Source organism: Anas acuta, chromosome 23, assembly GCF_963932015.1.
Source record: "Anas acuta chromosome 23, bAnaAcu1.1, whole genome shotgun sequence".
NCBI lineage: Eukaryota > Metazoa > Chordata > Aves > Anseriformes > Anatidae > Anas > Anas acuta.
In genome coordinates this window covers 7,167,850-7,187,592 of record NC_089001.1, presented here as the reverse complement: position 1 = coordinate 7,187,592, position 19,743 = coordinate 7,167,850, and the positions used below count along the sequence as shown (strand labels likewise).

At 50.8% G+C, this 19,743-nt stretch overlaps 1 protein-coding gene across 2 annotated transcripts in view; it reads left to right on the top strand.

The window, feature by feature from the left end:
• DCPS (decapping enzyme, scavenger) overlaps nucleotides 1-16,247 on the top strand; it is a 28,138-nt gene extending 11,891 nt beyond the window's left edge. Inside the window, exons 4-6 of one of the 2 annotated variants that reach the window (XM_068659566.1) lie at nucleotides 8,691-8,804; nucleotides 13,646-13,756; nucleotides 15,795-16,247. In XM_068659566.1, coding sequence (XP_068515667.1) covers nucleotides 8,691-8,804; nucleotides 13,646-13,756; nucleotides 15,795-16,061 — 492 coding nt within the window. In that variant the 3' untranslated portion in view covers nucleotides 16,062-16,247. The remainder of the gene's footprint in view (nucleotides 1-8,690; nucleotides 8,805-13,645; nucleotides 13,757-15,794) is intronic. The other variant, XM_068659567.1, reaches the window with a different exon arrangement.
• The last annotated feature ends 3,496 nt before the right edge of the window (nucleotides 16,248-19,743 follow it).

The window sequence follows — 19,743 nt, the reverse complement described above, 5'->3', positions numbered from 1 at the left end:
AGATAAATGTGAAGAAGGTATTAAGAACCTCAGCCTTTTCCTTATCCTCAGTAGTCACGTTCCCCACCACGTCCAGTAAAGGATGGAGATTCTCCTTGGTCCTCCTCTTACCGTTAATATACTTCTAAAAACATTTTTTGCCGTCTTTTACCACAGTGGCCGTGTTGAGCTCATGCTGGGCTATAGCCTTTCTGATTTTTTCCCTGCATATGCCAGCAGCTTGCTTGTCCCCTTGCTTGTCCCTTCTTCCACCAGGCATAAACTCTCTTTTTCTCCAGACACTCAGCAAAAGTCCCCCGTTCGGCCACACCAGTCTTCTTCCCCACCAGGTCATCTTATGGCACATGGGGTCAGCCTGCTCCTGCACCTTGAAGACTTTCTTCCTGAGGAGCATCCAGCTTTCCTGGTCCCCTCTGCCTTTCAGGCAGACTCCGAAGGGACCCTCCCTGCCAGCATCCTGAGCAGTTCAGCCTGCCCTCTGGAAGTCCGAGGCAGCGGTTTTTACCAACATGGATCAGCAGTGCTCTGCCCCCATCTCCCTCTGGGTTGCACCTCCTGTGGATTGTCAGCTCCCCAGTACTTCACCCTCTCTTCTGGCTTGGGGCCTGTTGAGCAGACATGACCAGCTGCAGATGATTTGAGATGTCTGAGCTGTGAGGCTGCCTGTCCCATTGAAAACACCCGCTTAACTCTCATACTTTCTTGAGGCGGTCTGACCTTTTGGGTAAGCTCAGCAATGCTAAACCAGACTCTTTCCCCTAGGCTCCTCCAGTATAGCTCCCCTTCTGTTCTGTGGCATTTCTGCACCATTACAGAAAAACGTTTCCCTTGGAGGTGTATCTGGAGTGTGTTTCTCAGGGTTTCAGGAGGCTTTCTGTGTTGGGATGTTCCTTCTACAAGGATGGTTCCCTGGGTGTTGGTGCTATTTGCTGGGCCTTTCATGTGTCTCTTGGGTGTTGTGGAAATGCAAAGACTGGTTTCCTGCATCACAACTCGCTTGTAGTGCTTTGCATACAGATATGCCTTTCAGTTCTCTGGTCCATATTCCATGGGGAGAAGCTGAATTTCAGTCTGCTTCTCACCCCAGGCAGTGGAAATGGACTTGTTTCTTCTTTTATCTCCTTCTTGACCACTCCTCCCCCTACCTCATCTTTTGTCTTTAGAAGGAACACAAGTCTGTAGGGACCAATTCATGCCAGCCTGTGCAGCCTGTAATGCTAGGCTTACTGAGTAATTGATTACTGCTTTTTCAGTGCATTAAAATAAACTGATTGCTTATGTATCTAATCTGTGCAGCCACTGCCATGAAAGAGAAACCAGGAAGCAACCTGAACAGCTTTTAAAGCCAGACAGTGGCCTCTGCGTCCTCTCCCCTGTGATGCTGCCTCTGCAACTCACTGATGAGGGAAGCGTGTGCCCTCTCCAGCTGACTGCAGGTGAGGGTCTGTTGCAGGAAGCACGGCCGAAAGCACGACAGACACCCAGTAGAGTCAGATCATGCTCCATTTTATTGCCCGAATAGCCTAACTTTTATAGAGAACTTAACAGGGGTGGACAGTGTTTCACACAAGATTATTGGTCAAAAGCACTCAGACAAACAACTGCAAGAAAACAACCCCACCTGCAAGAAAACAACCCCTTGTGTTTAGCAGTCACATAGACCTTGTCCTTGAAGCCAGCTACTGGTAACAATATTTTTCTGAGTTCCTCAATCGGGCGATGTGGGAACACTGTCATGGGAACTTCTCATAGTTGCCCTGGTAGCTTGGTTTGCTCAGCTACAGCAAGCCATGGGATTTTTGCTGTTTCAAGAAATCCCTCAACAATTCCCCCTTCTTCTTTTGAGCAAACCAAGCCCGACACAGCAGTTTTACAAGTGACTCTTTAGCTATACTTACAACACACAACGATGATTACCACCACCATAAACCAAATTCTTAATCCCCTTGTGACTAAACCCAGCAACCATCTACACCTTGTTTCAAACAAGTCAGTGAACCATTGATTGAAAGGATTGATACCATATTGAATTTTTCTCATATGCTCTTTCAGGAAAGTAATGGATTTGTGAATTGACTCATTATGATCAGAAAGGTTTAAACAGTACATTCCCTTAAAATCCTCACACCCATTCCTTTGGGCCAAAAGCAAGATGTCAATAGCAGTTTGATCCTGTAAAAGCAGATGTCGCAGACTATTTTGATCTGGTAACATCTCCTCAAGTATCTCTGTCGTGGCATAGGCTTGCCTCTCAGCCCAGCATTCCAATTTTTCTAAGTTGTTACGTGCGGCCGCAGATGCCACTCCAGGCACTGAAATTGCTAATGCCGCTCTAGCTGCAACCCCACACAATTCAACATTATCATTGCAATCCGATGCAAGCAATGCCCATTTATGTCTGGTGATCTCACGCCACTGTAGCAAGCTAGGAGCAAATACAATGAGTTTATCTAAGTAACATGGACATCTGACAGCATTTGCAGGGATGCCTTGCCAGGCCCCATCCCCACAAATCAGAAGCACATCAGGAGGCAAGGCCAAAGCTGTACAATTGTTCCAAACACTGTAGTTGTTACCCCTTGTCTCCATGCTATAAACTCCTAAACCCTGCTTAGCAGCGTCATTGTAATCACAGGTGTTATTTGTGTTTTTGTACCAGTATGGCCCTTTCCCAGTTCCTGTAGCAGGATTCATCTGATAGCCACGGCTACGTTCACATTTGTAGCCACCTTTCAGGTTGATACAGATTTGACTACAGATACCAGGGTTTTGACATTCATCAATTCCACAGTTTCTCTTTTCTACAAAGTCAAACCCAGCTGGACAGTCACATTCATTTATGTTGCATTCCTTTAGGGGCTCATCACCCCAGTCCTTGCAGTCTCTCTGCTGGTTACACACTTTATTGGTATCTATGCATTCTCCACTTCTGCACTTGAATTTGCCAGGTCCAGAGCACTGAATAACATTGTTACAGTTTGCTTCATCAGTGCCATCCAGACAGTCTCTCACACCATTGCACTGCCTACTCCCATGGACACAGTTCCCATCTTCACATCTGAACTGGTCTGACCTGCAGGTCTGAGAAGGGCAGTTAATTTCATCACTTCCATCCTTGCAATCAGGATCTCTGTTACAGTCTTTTTCACCATCACATTTCCAGGACACCAGGATACACTGGGTTGACTGAGGACCACAGCTGATTTCATTTACCTGGCATGTTCTCATATAACACAGATCAGCAATCTCATCAGACCCATTTTCACAGTCCGGATCCCCATCACACTGCCATCTGTTTGGCACACACTGACCACTGTTGCACACAAAGTCAGATTCAGCACACGTCTTCTTCACACAAGCACTCTCATCACTGCCGTCTGAGCAGACTTCACATTTTGCTCTAGCACTGTCGGCAGCAGTGCACAGGCAGGTGAGGGCGAGCAGCAGGCAGAATGCCCCACAGCGCGGCAGTGCCTGCCGCCGCCCTGCACCTATGTCACTTATACTACTCCTATTACCCATGCTAGTAGTGTCAGTGGCATCCTCCTGGTACCGTTTTTGTCTTTGCCGCCCCTTACTCTCCCCCTTTTCTTTTTGCCACTGACCATTCACCACAAATGGATAAGACACATGATTACTAGTTAGGAAAGAGAGTGTAACGTCTGCTATATGGCTGCAGGCAGTGCCAGCTGCAATCCTAGAAGCTGTTTGTGAACGAGCCTGCCGGTGGTCATTTGGCAGCATAATCTGTGTCTCTGCACTCCTGCCCTGCAATAGAGCTAAATCGTCATTAATAGTCCGTAGAATGAGGCAACCCCACGGAATGTTATCCAGAAACCAAGTTATAACACCGATCTGGGGACGAATAGTCTTTTTTGCATTGCAAGATAAACCTCTCATAAAAAGAATGCCAGAGAGAAGCAGCACAGCCGCTGCTGCTGCCTCCATGGTTACGTCAGACAGGCTGCAGGGTCCTGATGTCCGCCCCTCTGCTCTGTGCCGACTCGCCACACGGTGAGGGTCGGCTGCCGTTGTCCACTGATGCCTCTGGTCTCCCGTAGCAGCTCGATCTCGGATGTCCCGCATCACACCGTGATCACGTCAATTTCCCGCGGCCCTCCGCAATTCCACGTCTCGCCGCAACTCTTTTTCCCGCGGCCCTCCGCAATTCCACGTCTCGCCGCAACTCTTTTTCCCGCGGCCCTCCGCAATTCCACGTCTCGCCGCAACTCTATTTCCCGCGGCCCTCCGCAATTCCACGTCCCGCCGCGAAACCCCGTGCCCCACCGTTTTCCGCGTCTCTCAGCGGGAGTACCGCGTCTCACCGTGAGGCCTGTGTACCGTGTTTCCGGGCCGGTGTCCGGTCTGCTCAAGCGCCGGTCGGATGGGCGCTCCGAAGTCCCGACGGCGCGGCGAGATCGCGGCGCCGCTGGTCCCGGCGCCGCCGGTCCCGGAACCGCTGGTCTCCTGGTCTACCTGCGTTCGGATGTGCCGGCGCCGCTGGTGTCCCGCTGCGCTGGTGTCCCGCTGCGCTGCGATGTTTGCCCCGGCGCCGCTGCGATGTCCGTGCTCGGCTGCGATGTCTGCTCCGGTGCTGCGATGTCCTGCTCCGGTGCGATGTCTGTTCAGGTCCTGTTCAGGTCTCCCACTGCGATGTCCTGTTCAGGCCCTGTTCAGGTCTCAGCCTGTTCGGGCGCCATATGTTGCAGGAAGCACGGCCGAAAGCACGACAGACACCCAGTAGAGTCAGATCATGCTCCATTTTATTGCCCGAATAGCCTAACTTTTATAGAGAACTTAACAGGGGTGGACAGTGTTTCACACAAGATTATTGGTCAAAAGCACTCAGACAAACAACTGCAAGAAAACAACCCCACCTGCAAGAAAACAACCCCTTGTGTTTAGCAGTCACATAGACCTTGTCCTTGAAGCCAGCTACTGGTAACAATATTTTTCTGAGTTCCTCAATCGGGCGATGTGGGAACACTGTCATGGGAACTTCTCATAGTTGCCCTGGTAGCTTGGTTTGCTCAGCTACAGCAAGCCATGGGATTTTTGCTGTTTCAAGAAATCCCTCAACAAGGGTCTGCTGAGGCCATCCATTAAAAATGAACTCCTTTATCTCAAACAAAAGCCAAACACCAGGTCTTGGGTATCCTCTCCTTACACCTTTGTTCTGCTCTCCTGAACAGCAGCAGAACAGTTAACGGGGTTTGCTGTTGTGATGTCTGTTCCCTAATCACTTGCAGATGAACATGAATCTTACTTTCTGCATCTAGTGGCAGGAGGCACCTTGCAAACTACAGTGTGCACTCAGTTGCTCCTCACCGCTCACTTTTTTTCGCTCCATTGTTCAGGTTTCTTGCAGCAGTCAGACTGCAACACCAGTGATGTACAGGAGGCATTTATTAGCTGGAGAAACAGCAGAGTCCATTGGCACCCTATAGCAACATGCACAAATGTTTTCTCCGTGCCTTTGCTCTGCAGGCTGTGAAGTTCCCTGCCGTAGCAGCAGCCTTTAGAAGTTGCTTGAGCTCTCTCTCTGCCCATTCCACCGGGTGCTTGTGAGCTGGTTTCTGTTTTAGGTAGGTGCATGGAAACATGTTCCTGGTTACCACTGGGAGCAGCTGCCTTAGCTGCGCTGAGAGATCTTGGTCAGCATGGTGTGACCGTCAGTCCTTGACCTCTGTCATTTGGTAGTGCAGTTTCTTGTCTTTAAGTGGTTTTGGAAAGAGGCAGAGGAAATATCAAGGGTAACAGAAGTACTGGAGGACTACAGAGGAGGCTCTGTTTTCTGCCTGGAGAACACAAAGCGTGGATACTTTCAGCATAATAGTTTTATTGTGGTCCCAGCTTCTGGACATGTGTTGTCCTCCCCAGGCTTGTGCTGGAAACAGCAAGAGCAGCCAGCTGATCCCTGCTGGTCACATGAGGAAGCACTGGTGTAAAATTCAGCTCATCTGATCAGTGAGCTTATTAAGGTACTGATAGCTTGGCACTTCTCAAAAGAGGAGGTGTAAAAAAGTAAATGGCAAACTTTCATTTCCTGCAGAGCTTCCTGCCCTGCTTTTCTCCTAGGGTCACAAAGCACAGCGATCTTGTGACATGCTTTCCAAAATCTCTTTGAGGATCTGAATTTCTCTAGGATATTACTGCTAGGGAGAAAAGACCAGAAATTTAAGCAGAAAAAAAGGATCAAGGGAGGAGAGGTTCGTTTGTCCCTAAGGAGATGTATTCAGGTCAGTTCACCATGATCCTAAGTTTTGATTAGATTAATTAAACTCCTGACAGTTCCCAAAAGGGCTGTCTTTTATCTTGAGCATCTGGCGTGCACAGCTGCCACTGACCCAGCTCGCTTGGTGTGTCTGCAAGACTGGCAACAGCTCCATTCTTCTGTACCCACCTGGGGTAACAGAAATGTTCTGTACCTAAGCTTGATGGGAAGATGAGCCTGGTGGTGATGAGTATTGTGTCTGGTTTAGATGTCTGTCCATATCCTAAACACTCCCTAACACTAAAACAACTGGGGGTGCTCTTTCTACAACCTAGTTGTCTCAGGATTTCTTTCTTCAGAGACTGACTGGGGGAGGAACAATTGGTGTTTCAAACTAATTTCAGCTTTCAAAGCCTAGCCATTTTCTACCATCTTGCCCTATCATCTAGAGACCTGGTTAACGTTGGGAGCCTTCAATAAAACCCCAAGGCTGTTAGCAATTAGAGGAAACCAAGTGGCAGTTCTCTCTGTAAAACTTTTCATTTGGCAGGTGATGTTTAGAGCAGGTGGGCAGCTTGTTAGCAGGAAAAGAAATCTTGTAGATATAAAGATGCTTTCTGCAGATTTTAATTTGCCATTTATTCCTGTCCTCTTCCATTTCATAGGAGAAACTTGTCTCTGGATGGTGCTTTGCTCTGGAGGTCCTGCTGCAGGGGGGAAATATTTCTCTGTGGGGTCTGAGGTCCCACGTCCTTCTGTTCTCCTTCCCAGCAGCCCAACTGGAGCTGCTGAGGAATGTAGGGGGATAACCAGAGCAAGGATTACAAGCAATCTGGAGGTTGAAGCTTTAAACATAGAGAAAGAAGAGCAGCAAGCTGTTTTCTAATCAGTCAGGAAACCAAGAGACATGCATTGCCCAAGAAAACACAGGCCTTTCGTATTCACCCAGAGAGTGCTAGCTGCCAGCAGCAGGAGCTGTATCCAACCTCAGGCTTGCAAGCAATGCGCTGCTTCCTTTCCGAATGGAAAAATCAGCTGAGTTTCCTTTCCAGAGCTAGTTGTAAAGGTTTCAGCACAGCGTGGGAGGTAAAAGGTGTAAACAGGCCCAGAGCTGCATTCAGAGCCGTGAGAGACGTCTGCTGAGCCCCAGACGAGTTGACTTCAGCCTCTGTCGATCTTGCTAGGGCCTGGCGTGCTCCAGGAGTGCCATTGCTCATGCTGGTGAGGAGCCTGCTCTGTCTGGGTGCTCGTGCCTGTTTGCTGACAGATGGGGAGCGCGGAAGAGGAGAGCTGCTGCCCCTCAGGGGTTTTTGTGCTTGCAGTGGTCCGCAGCTGTCTCCCCAAACGGAGAAGCAAAAGTGTGGGCACTTGTCCCAGTGGTAAGGGAGAGACCTAGGCTCTGGGGTCTGCGCTGGGCTCTGCTCTCAGTTTGCTGGGGTTAAACCAGCCAGGTTGGAGCCCTTGGCTGCGTATTTCCTTCTGGGTGCTGAGTCAGGCTGCGCCCCGCTGCCCTGAGGTAAGGTTTCTTCGCCTTCATTGCTGGAAGGAGGAAGCTCGTGCTGCCTGAGCTTGCTCAATGCCCCAGCAAGCAGTGAGTCTGGCTTCCTTTTCAGAAGTCTGTTCTTGTTACAGACAACCCATTAATCAAAGGTGCGAATGACAAGCAAGACCATCAGACAGTAATTTGGCAAAACTTGCAGGAAGAGCTCATGAAGGTGGCATTGCAGAAGTTCGTGTGGCAGGAAGGGCGGCAGCACAATGTGCTGGCTGGAGAGCTTAGCACTTAGCCAGCTGAGTCAGCCTGCGTGGCTGGAGTCAGGCTCACTTAAAACCATTTAAAACCATTTTTGGTTATAGAAGAAAATGGGCTGTCTGAGTAGTAGACAGTAAGTTCTGTGTGTGAGCGTTCCCATTTAATAAGAATTTGTTTAGTGCTAGAGCTTGGGGTCGGAGCCTGAGTCTTGGGCACCCCAGACCGAGGACCCGATCTGGGACCTTGCGCACACTCAGACTCTGGCCAAGCAGCCAGATCTGGCTGGAGGATACTGGACTAGATCCTGTCGGGAAGAATTGTCTCCAAATCCTCTTGCAGGCAAATGTAACGATTTTTATACTGGACTAAACCATCCCTGTTCAATACCTCATCTCCAGCTGTGGCCAATTCTTAATGCTTGAGAGGTAAACAAAAATCCCTGAATAATTTAGCTAGCCAGCAGTGCAGTGCCATGCAGTGGGGTCAGGGGGGTATCTTTTAACTGAAGTGCTCATAATTGCCTGGAGTTTGTTGGCGTTTTTTATGGATAATTAACTACAAATGTTGTTGGCCAGGAATTTATTTGGTCTTAAAATCAAGTTGTTGATTTTTTTTTTTTTTTTATATTCTACTTGCAGTAAATACAAACTAATCCATGAGCTTGGGTTAAATGTACCTGAGTTTACTTTATCTGCTGGTTTATAAATCACATTTCTCTTTCAGTGGGTGTATAATATCCTGGAGAAGAAAGCTGAGGCTGATCGAATCATCCATGAAAACCAAGATCCCTCCAATGGCTTTGTTCTAGTTCCAGATTTTAAGTGGAATCAAAACCAGGTTTGTTAGCTACTCTTTTTGAGGGGATGTTGCTTGTTTAGAGGTAATACAGAGGAAGTGTCCCCTTTTGTATTACTAATAGCACGTTAATGAAAGTTTTAGTAGGGGAACGTATCCTTCCTGTTCACACTGTCATTAACCAGTGATGCTGCCAGTGATTCAGGGCCTTTTATCACATGTGGGCACTGCACAACACAGACTGTCCTCACTCTTGCTCAGTGATTTATTTATTAGCTTCACTTTCTCTTTCCTGTATTGGCCTGAGTATTGTCATGATGTGTTTGAACCTAAGTCCAGATGCCTATTTGTTCCTGATGAATTCGTTTGTTTGGGTTTTTGTAAGCCTAAATGTTAGGCATAAATCAGTCAGATGTGTTGTTGTCCTTCAGTTGTTCCAATTAACTCTCCTGCACATGATATCAAACAGATGGTTGTTAGCTTATGAGCAGCTGCTTAACCCCTCGCTGGAGTGGTCACTTGTTGAGATTCAGAGGTTTTAGCCCAGGCTATAATCCTAAATTGAGAGGCTCATTATTTCCTTTGCCTCTGGCTCAGTTCCTGCGGTACCTCCGTGGCCTGTAGACATCAAGGCCCACAGCGTGCCTGCGGAGATGAAATACCCGAAGCTCAAAGAAGCAAGGCTCCAAGCCTGCACCCGTTGACTCGCTGGAGTCAAAAATTCCTTCATGTTTCTAATCCTCAAAACATTTCTGCAGGTGGCAGCGAGGGAGATTTACCATTTGATGAAAACTTAGAAATGGGAACTAAAAATAGTCCTGCTTGTGAGCTGTTACCACAGTGCAATTCCGTGGTTCTGTGCTGAGCCAGGGGGAGGTCGGGAGGCAGGGGAATCGATTTCTGTCTGGTGCTAAATTACTTGGGGGAATGACCAGGTGAGGACATGTAAGTTACTGCAGGGTAGTCCATACACAGGGTGAATTCCCCACACATCAGCTATTCCAAAAATCCCTTGCCAAGTTCCTGCAAGTAATTGAGCCTGCATTTCCACTTGTTCCCCCAGAGGTGCGACCTTCAGTGTGCGAAGCAGGCGACGTGCTGCAGGCTTGCAGCCTTGCTCGTGCCGTTCAGTGTCTTTACTTGCAGGATGGTGCAATACATAGTGATCCCAAAAAGTTAATTGGCAGCAATGTGCTGTCCTTTTCCTTGCTCTGAGCAAAGTCTTAGTGTAAATTCTCACTCACTGGAACCAAACTGAGTGGTTCGGATCAGCACTGGAGGCAGATGGGCTGGAAGATGTACTTCAGTTTTCTCTAGAGACCTGCTGTATCCAGGTTTGGTTAGGGAGCACTTAGATGGTAGGATTTGTCTTCAGGGGAGGTTTATCCATGCTGCTGTGGCTTTTTTGTGTTTTTTTTTTTTTAATGTGTGTGTGTGAGCCGAACAGGATTTTCTTGATTTCTTCCCCACAGCTGCCCTTGCCGTTTGCCCTTGCTGCCTCTGGAGCAGCACAGCAGCTGGCCCTGGGGCAGAGCCTGCCCTCGAGCCCTGGCTCCTCCAGGCTCTGGGGAAGGACTGGGGAGGTGTCGGGGAGTTCAGTGCCTTACACATGGGTACTTTCTTCTAGGTGATGGGAGTTGTTGACAGCTGGATGCTTTCTGTGTTTTTTTTTTTAAAAAAAAAAAAAAGAAGGTATAGACTCCTGGGTGATTTTTGTGATTCTTTACCCTGAGACAAGGGCTTGGACTTTATTTTCTACATCTGTGGCCTTCAGGATTTATAGCCCCTTGTGCTGAATGTCTCTTTCCCAGGCAGATGAGAGAGCGTCCCAGCAAGGGGTGTTGACTTCTGTCTCTGAGCCAAGATATTTCTTCTTGGCTGCGGGCAGCACCAAGCCACGGCTGAACCTGGTAGCCTCAGGGTTTGCTGTGAGCACCGGTTCCCTCCATCCTCCCGATGGATCCTACCAAACAAGCAGGGCTTGATGTCAGCGCTCACAGGCGGGCTCAACATCCCACGCCTGGAAAATGCAAACGGACCAGTGAACTGCTGAGCTTGCTGTTAGCCGTGTACAAATGATTTTAATTTGAGAAAAATGTTTCTGCAGCAGGGGAGTTCCTTAAGGAGGAGAAGCTGCGGAGTAAGGGAAGTCTTATTTGGGAGCTCTTCGTACAGGCTTTTGTGTGCAGCTTGGCCTTTTGTGCTGAGCAGGGTATGTACATGTCTCCTGTTTGTCATCAGGAGGACTGGGACTGTTTTTCCTGCCTTGCAGGAAGTTGGATGTGTGCTCAGCAAAGAGGGTACGTCTTTTAATTTAGTCATTGGCATAAATAAATTGTATTCTGACAGACACTGAATGTGTTTGGGTCCAATGTGTCTCAAGTCCTAATGTATTAGGTTAAATGTGGGACCTGTCAGAACAGATCTCATCCCTGCAGCTGCTCTTCAAAGCCCTCAGATGTTCAGATTTCGACTCATCTCATCAGCACGCTCTGCCAGCAGCGGCTCACAGCCGTAGGCTACTAAATTAAATTAGGGAAGCGAGATGGGGCTCCCAGCAGGACTCTCCGAACCTCCCCAGAGCACGGGCTTAGAATTCTGTTCGACAGTGTCGCCTTGTGCTCTGCCTGCAAATCCTGCAAATTCACCTGTAGTTATTTCAGGCTGATGGATGGGAGGAAGGTTTCCTGTTTGTGTTTTGAAGTCTTCCCGCTTGCTGCTGACCTCCAGCAGGCTGGAGTGGCTGCTGCTAGTCAACCTGACGGTCCTTGGTAGCACTTTGAGTTTTCTTGGATCTTTTTTTTGCCGCTTTGGAGCACAGGATTTGCCCTTGCCGATGCCTGCGAGTGCGTCCCTTCCTGCCCAGTTCCTGCCCACAGCAGTGGGCTGCAGGACTGGCTTGCTCAGCTGCCTTGACCTCCTCCTCCTTGGAGCCTCTCGGTGCCTCTGTCTACCATCGAGCTGCAGGCTAGCGGGCGGCTGGCCAGGATCAGCTGGCCATGCTTAGCATGGGTAAGCTGACACCTAAAAAAGACTGCAACAGCGGTTTGACAGCTTGGCCTGTGCAGAGGAATCAAGTTCTTGTTAAACATGCGGCTGGAAGGCCGGTTTTAGATCCCTCTAGCTTTTTTCCTCTTCTCAAACCCGCAGGAGCCCTGAGGCGTTGCCTGAAATGGTGCTGTGCATGACATCATTGAGGGCCTTTTTAGCAACAGGCTTATTTGTTTCAAACAGTAACATACAGATGTTGTTCTAAGGAGAGGGGATGTTTGCTTTTCTCCTGCGAGCCAGCTCTGGTTTGAAGAAGACAAACTTGATACACCATCTTTCTTGGAGCTGTGCACAGGGCTGCTTTGAGAATCAAATCAAACCATGAGAATTGCTTTGTTGGCTGGAGGCAAATAAAAGCTTTGTATTTCAAGAGTCCCAAGACAGGGTTCTGCAAGCATCTTTTGGCATAAACATCTGTTTCTGAATAGCCAGATGGGTTTCTTATAACCCTGAAAAGATCTGCTGGGTCTTGGATATCTAAACCCTTTGCTTTCGTGTTTATATCGTTAGAAAACCTCTAAGTAAACTGAAGGAGACAGGGATTAAATGCTGCAGAGAGGGGTTGTTTATCAGGAGGATTCGGTTTCGGAAATAGAGGCAGTTGAAGATGTAGCCTCGGGCAACTGCTTGCCAGAACACAGCGTAGCACAGAGAGCACAGGTAGGTTCAGGTGTGGGTGACGTGCAACTGTGGGTATTGCTACAGATCGTCTCTGTTAATGGTGTGTGAGCCTCTGTCGTGTCCTTCTGGCTGCCTCTGCCTCTCTGCACAGTCAGATCCCTATAAAAGGGACTTCATCTCCATGTTTATTATCCCCTGTGCAGCAGTGCCACACAATGATCTGACTGAGCATTTGATTTTTATTTATTTTTGACATACAGTGATCCACGACCCTGTGTTCTGTTAAACGTTTAATTCGGTAAGTGCTTCCGGAGGTGCCAAAGGTCTGGCTGAGAGCTGCTGAGCGGCCGTATTTCACTGCAGCGGGGCTGTCAGGTGGATGATTAGATCCTGAAAACGGTTATTTATAGAACGGGAGCGACTGGAAAGTGGCCCGCTGTTTGTGCAGTGGAAATATAGGAAGCTTTTCATTCGGAAAAATCTACAGTCGCAGTTGTGGCCGATGGAATGCGGTGTAAATCCTCGCCGGGGCACGGAGATAAGCCACCCGCCTGCTCCGCAGAAAGGCTGCGCTCAGCTCCGTGCCTCGGGCGGCTGCAGCCCTGCACGGACCTGGTGCCTCTCCTGCCCTGTGCAGGGGTCTTCAGGCTTGCTGCGTACTGGGAAAAGTGCTTCTGAAACGCTTGAGGAGATGTGAGAAGCGGGTTATTTCTGTGGAAGGTGGCAGTGCTTGTGAAGGCTGAAACATGGGGAAACAAAGGGTAGAGGAGGCTCGGGGACTGTTTTCATCTTGGAGCAGTGAAATGAAACCCAGTGACTACAAGCGCTGTGTTTACAGTAGAAAAAGTTTGCTTTATCTGCCTTTAAAAGTGAGAATAAATTTGTGATCATATGTTTATTGTCTGGGAGAAGGCTCTTGTCTTCTGTTTGTTACTGTTCCAACAGCTGAAAAAAAACAATTTGTCCAGAAAGGGTTATTAAAAACACACGGGGTTTGTAGGTGAACGCATCTCACACAGGGGTTCTCAGCTGGGATTCCACCCAGCTTAGACAATGGTTAAATAAGACAGCAGGTAGTGAGCACACGTGTGTGTCTGTGTTGTGACACAGCGTAGAAAGCTCATGTTGGTGTGTCGGGGCCAACGTGCTCAAGTCTCCGCTGCTTGTTCTGTTGTCAGCCTCATCAGCATCCTGTGTCTGTTTGTCCGCAGCTGTACGACCTCTACTTGATAGCCCTCGTTCAGCGCCGGGATGTAAAGTCTCTTCGGGACCTCACAGGGGAGCACCTGCCTCTGCTGAAGAACATCCTGCAGGAAGGCAAGGTGAGCGCAAGGGCAGCAGACGCCTGGGCTGCTGCGCTGCTCTGGTCCCTGCCTGAATTCCCCAGCAGTTGGGGTGGCTGCGAGCCCAGCTCTGGCAAAGAACCACCTGCTGTGTGCAGACCAGCAGCTGAGAAATGCTAGCGTTTCCCTCCCAAGGTCCTTCACGTTATTGTGCTGCAGTGCAAGCCCTGTGCCTAGCAGGGGCCATCCGTTAATAGTTGACAGTGACTTTCCTTGCAGCTGCTGCCCTGTGCGGCGTTGCCACGTGCAGCAGCAGTGGGGAGCAGAGGGGTGCCTGGGGGTGCTGCTGCTGTGCCGTGCTGGGTGGCCCCCCAAGGTGGGGACACTGTGCTGCAGTGGCTGGCTGATGGGTCTCCCTGGGCAGTGCTGAGGGGGGAATGGAGCACTAATGCAAAGAGGGCGCTTTAAATCCTGCCTCGCGCTCTGACTTCTGTGCCCTTGAGGCCAGATACATTACAGGCGTCCTGGGCTGCTCCAGGCACTGACCAGGGCTCGGTGCCTAGCAAAGCAGCAAGTCTCCGTAGGGCCATGGGAAGTATTTTCTGGTTTCCTTTCCTCCTTGATTTAGCCCCTCTCATGGGAGATGGTGGGGGGGAGGTGTGAATGCCTCCCTTGCCTCTTTCCCTTCCTGAGACCAGAGCAGAGCCTGCCCTGTGGGCAGTGTGCTCTCTGTTTGCCTTACAAGGGTCTGTTGCTGTGGGAAACCCCTCCCAGCAATGCCCTGCCGAGCCTGGCCATGCTGCCCTCCCTGCATCCCTTTCTGGAGACCCTGGTGGCTTTTCTTTCCTCCTGCAGCCACCAGACGTCTGTTTGTACGTCACCGCGTGGTGCTAAGTCCTGATGTTGGAGCTGAGGCTCTCCTTCATAGCTCGAGAGCAGCGCTATCTGCATACTGCTGCCTTCAGCCTCATGCTGTTATGTCTCTGGGCTTGCGTGCTGGTGTGGCGTGTTCCAGGAGAAGGAAACATCTTTCTGGAAGGGGCTGGAGAGGTGGTGGACTTGTCTGGGAGACCGCCCGTCCCTTTGGAGCAAAGCCTTGCTCTTCTTTGAGAAGAAAACACCCTCTTCCTTTTGGCAGCCAGGCTGGGAACAAAGTCTGACCGCTGCCTGCCTTGGAACTGGGACTGCTTACCATGGGCAGCGAGCACCTCACCTCTCTCCCCTGTCAGGGGTACAGCACACGTCAAGAGCTGAGCTTATCCTCCTGTGCTAGCAGCCTCCTGTCTGACCTCGACCATTTTCTCTGGCTGGTGACTTTTCCAGCCCAACACCGGGGCATGCTCGGTAATGGGCCGTATAGATCGGTGTGTGATAGTTCCTCTTCCCTTCACTGCATTCATTTTTGGAAATTCATTCAATTTGGAAACTAATTACACTGGGGAAAACAGAGATCAATTAAGAGATTAGTCAGGGGATTGCAGTGTGCTGAGCAGCAAACCAAGCCGGTGTGTTGGAGTTTGCTGTTGCTGTTTATAGCTTTAATTACACTGGCTGGTAACGGGATCCTGCAACTTGCTGAGCGAGCTGAAGAGATAAGGGAGGAATGGAAAACAGCGAGAGCGGAGAGCACGTCCTGGTACGGAGAAGTGGGGCAGCCGGAGGATGAGGGCTGGCAGAGAAGAGCTCTGCCCTTCCGAATTTCCCCATCTCTCTTGCTGTGAGGATGGAGGAAGCAGAAATTGCTCCTTTTTGTCTTTCCTTTGCCTAACAGGACTCAGGCCCCCCTGCTCCCGGCTGTCAGACAGCAGGGTGTGTGAGCGGGGCTCCCCTCTTGGTGGGGTGTTTATTTAACAGCTTCCTTTGATGTTTTCACTGCCTGAAGCTTCTCCACCCATTTCAATCCTTCTGCAAACTCATTGCCAGCCAGAGTTAGGCTGGTTACTCTCTGCCTTTCTCTCCTTATTTATGGCACCTGGGGGCTCTCCTTTCCATCCGTCTGGGGTCTTTATTCCCACCTGCTCCCCATCACCCCTGCCTCTGCTGCACGTTACCCTTCCTGACCCGTTTTTCTCCTCAGGAAGCCATAGCAAAGCGCTTTGGTGTGCCTGGATCCCAGCTGCGAATCTACCTGCATTACCAGCCCTCCTACTACCACTTGCACGTGCATTTCACTGCTCTGGGCTATGATGCTCCGGGCACCTCTGTGGAGAGAGCCCATCTCCTGTCAGATGTGATCGACAACCTGGTGCTGGACTCGTCCTACTACCAGAAACGGGCCCTGACCTTCGCCCTGCGGGCTGATGAACCTCTGCTTAAGAAGTTCCAGGAGGCAGGAAGAGTGTGAGCTGGCAGAGCCAGTGCGGGGTTGCTTTTGTATCTTTTTATCCTAATAAATGTGTTGTGTCTGTTTTTTTTAAAGGGTTTTGTTGCTTTCTTTTTATACTTGGGTTTTGTACAAATTGGGGCCGACAGCCCATTGCTATGGAAACTGTTCCTTCTGCTCAAGTCAATTAAAACCTTGATTGAGTAACCCCGTTGGTGTGGTGTTTTTACCAGACATGTAGCAGTGGTCTGCGCTCCTCCGGGGCTGCGGGAGGGAGTGGAAGCATTTGGGCAGGAGGGTCTGCACACATCCATCTTCTCCACCCAGAAGCCTGGCCAGCAAACGTGGGGCTGGTGAAAAAACCAAAGATGGTTCCAAGGAAGGCCACTGTCCTTGGAAGGCTTCACTTCTCTCCCATGGGCTCACCCCTGGGAACAGGATTTCAGCTTTCCTGGGGCTGGGAGGGCTTTACTGCTCCAAGTGAATGACTAAATCGAGTCCTCGCCCCTGCCGGCCAGATGCCATGGGCTCTGTGGAAGGCAAAAGTGACTTGTCTGATCCCTGGCTTCGGAGCCATCACTTCTAAGCTGCTAATTAATCATACGTACAGCTTAAATGAGCTCACTTGAAAGGGCAGCCCCTCCCTGACACAGGCTGCTCAAGGGTTCGCTCAGATTCCTCAGCACGCTCAATTAAGAAATACTGCTACTCCCGTTCCTCCTCCCACCAGGGTGGTGAATCCCTCCTGCGGCCACGGGGTCCAGGGAAGGAGCCTCCAGGGCCGGCCACGCGGCCGAACAGAGAACCGGGCTGGTGTCCAAGCTGTGGTGTTCCCAGGGGGCTGCATCTCCCCGGGAAGTGCTCTGGGAGGAGCTCCTGCAGGTGAGGAACGTGGGGTGCGAGCTGCTTGTCCTGCCCGCCCAGCCGCCAGCTCCTCAGCATCTTCCAGGCACAAACCTCGGACAGCCTCACGAGTTCTTGCTGCCCGAGAGGGCTCCGGTTTCTGGTCCGTGGGTAACTCGGGAGGTAATTACAGGAATTGTGTTGCTGTCTATCCTGGTTATTTACTCCTTGCAGCACACCATGGAGGTCTCGGGTTTGTTGTTGTTATTATTTTTCTCACCCCTTACCTCTGGGGGGAAAAATAGATGCAATTTGTTGTTTCCAGGGCTGCTCTGTGTGCCACACAGCACTGCCTTGCAGTGGGGTGGTCCAGAGCCTGATTGCAAGTAGCATCACGAGAGATGCCCACGGCTTTGTTCTCATCTGATTAATAAAAATTCAGGTCAGGCAGTTCCCTGGTACCTTTTAGCAGCAGGGAGAAGCACAGCATCTGAATGCAGCTGACTCTTGTCGGATTTGCTTATTTCTCTGCAAAAATGCGGCATGTGGCAAGAAAGCTGGAGTGACCTCTGAGTGGGGTTTCCTTCGTGTTACTCACAGACCCACCCATCTCCTGCAGCCTGGGCAAAGCAGAGCATGTCTCTGCTTGGGCCAGAGTTGATTTAGGAACCAAAGAGCTGCCACAGCAGCACATCTGGAGATGGTTGTCATGGTTGACTGTCCCCTAGGTCTTTGCATCCCTGCGTTTCAAGTTGAGGAGGAAAAGGGATGGTTTTTCCCCATGTGTTCCAGACACCAGAGCAGTTTCTGTTCCAAGACTGGGCAGCTCCCAGTACCTGTGGGTGGAGGCACCCCACAGGCCAGCGCAGGCGCGGAGATGGTTAAACAACAGACGGGATGAGTCCGGCATCCAGGAAGCATCCCTGGGCTCCCGTTCTGCAGGTATTAAAAAAAGCTGTCTTGAAAATAGACTTGGAGGACTGCAACAGCAACAGAGAAGCACATCTTCCACAGACCATCTGCCTGCTCCCGCTGGGGACGGAGGTGGCGGCGAGAAGCGGTGCCTGGTGCTCTGCTGGGCAGGAGCTCAGGGCAGAGCTCGCTCTGCGCCCCGCAGCCGAGCCGGGACGGTGGCGATGGGCGCCCGCGTTCCCCCCGCTGCCGCCCCCAGCTGCAGGGCCGCGAGGGGCAGGGGGCACGGGGACAGAGCTGGATTGTGCTGGGCATGAATCGCCCCATTCTTGTGCGTCTCGAGCAGATGCCGGGAGGCTGGTGGAGGGCATCTCCCTCCTGCTTTAATAGATCCGCGCTTGCTGGTGCGCCCGTCTCCCCAGATAGACTGCAGTGTCTCCTGCCTGCTTCCCAACCCCTTAGCTCCAAGCCGCCTCTAAGCCCACAGGTGAGCTGGGCCCGGAGCTGTGATTTCAGGGTCCAGGCTGGCACACCTGCACTTGCACAGCCTCAGCAGCGTGCACAGCCTCACACGTGCTTGGACTTTTTGGGGTGTTAAGGATGAGGTGGGGTTCCCCCCCCCCAGGGAGCAGCAAAGCTTTGGTTTGAGGGCACAAGGCACAGCTGCGTGGGATGGGGAGGTGTTGGTGGGGACGGGTGGGCAGCAGCTCCGGTGCCGGAGATGTCCCCCTACCATCCTCCAGCCCACACATCTGCGGGGCAAGGAGAAGTCTGGTTATTCACAGCCTCAGCCTGGGCATTTTCTAAACCCTTTTAATGATGTGATTTCCTCTGGACCTTTGAACAGCTTTGAACTGGGTGATACGGAGCACATTACAAATTCACTTCTCCACCAGCCAGGATTTTATATTTTTTTGCCTTTCTCCTTTAAATCACTCAGCACTGATCATGCTGAATTAATCTAACTGGCAATTTATCCTTTCCGCTCTTTGTAAATTAAATATTAGGGCAGGGTGCAGTCATTAGCAATGACTAACTACCCAGCAAACACTTGTGGCATTCTGCAAACCCAGCAAATCCCTTTCCAAAAACGTGTATTTTCTAGTGGGAGAGCAGCATTGCACGGTGCTCCCAAACGATGGTTCATGTTTTATTATGACAAGCTGGCTTTAAAACGCATCATCTGCTTGAGGCAATCGCTGCTCCCTTGGGTTGCTTCGGGTGGGTGCTGCTGCTAACACCCCGCTGCTCCCTGCATCCTGTGGTGTCCGGGTGCGGATGCTTTGGCCAGACCTTGCTTTTGGCTGTCCCCAAGGGGCTCTCCATCAGGAGATGCAAGCGGGCAGCATGAGCAGAGCAGCCCCACTGCCCTGCAGCATGCTCAGCGGTTGCCCCGAGGCCCCGTGGACATGGGTGGGGGAAAGATCCTCCTCCTTGCAGGAGATACACCTTGGTTGTGCCAATGTTGTGCTACCAGACCAGAATATTCCAAGGAAAGGCATGAGATGACGGGACGAGAGCTCCAGATGAGCCCCTGAGGTCCTGTTGGATGGTGCTGGCGGTCCCCAGCACTGCATGGAGCCGTGCGTCCACTTGTGGCTTTCCCAGCACAGCTGTGCTTGTGCCACTCACATCCCATTCCTGCTGGAAATATGAGGGCCCTTGTGACCCCATCCTTCACCTTCTGCCACTGTCTGGCCAAAACATCCGTGCCGGCTGCAAGGGACAAGGCAGCTTTTTCATCTCCTCCAACATTTTGCAGCGACCTGGCTTCCCTTGGGGGCACATCATGCCGCTGTCATGCCCCTTGGCACAGGTGGGCTTGCCAGGAACCGGCGAGGGCTGCGAAGCGATGGAGAAAACCTGGAGCTCAGCATCAGCACAGTTTTTCTCCCAGCCTCAGAGGAGCCTCATGCAGGTCAAGATCTCAGCATGAGAGCACAGCAGC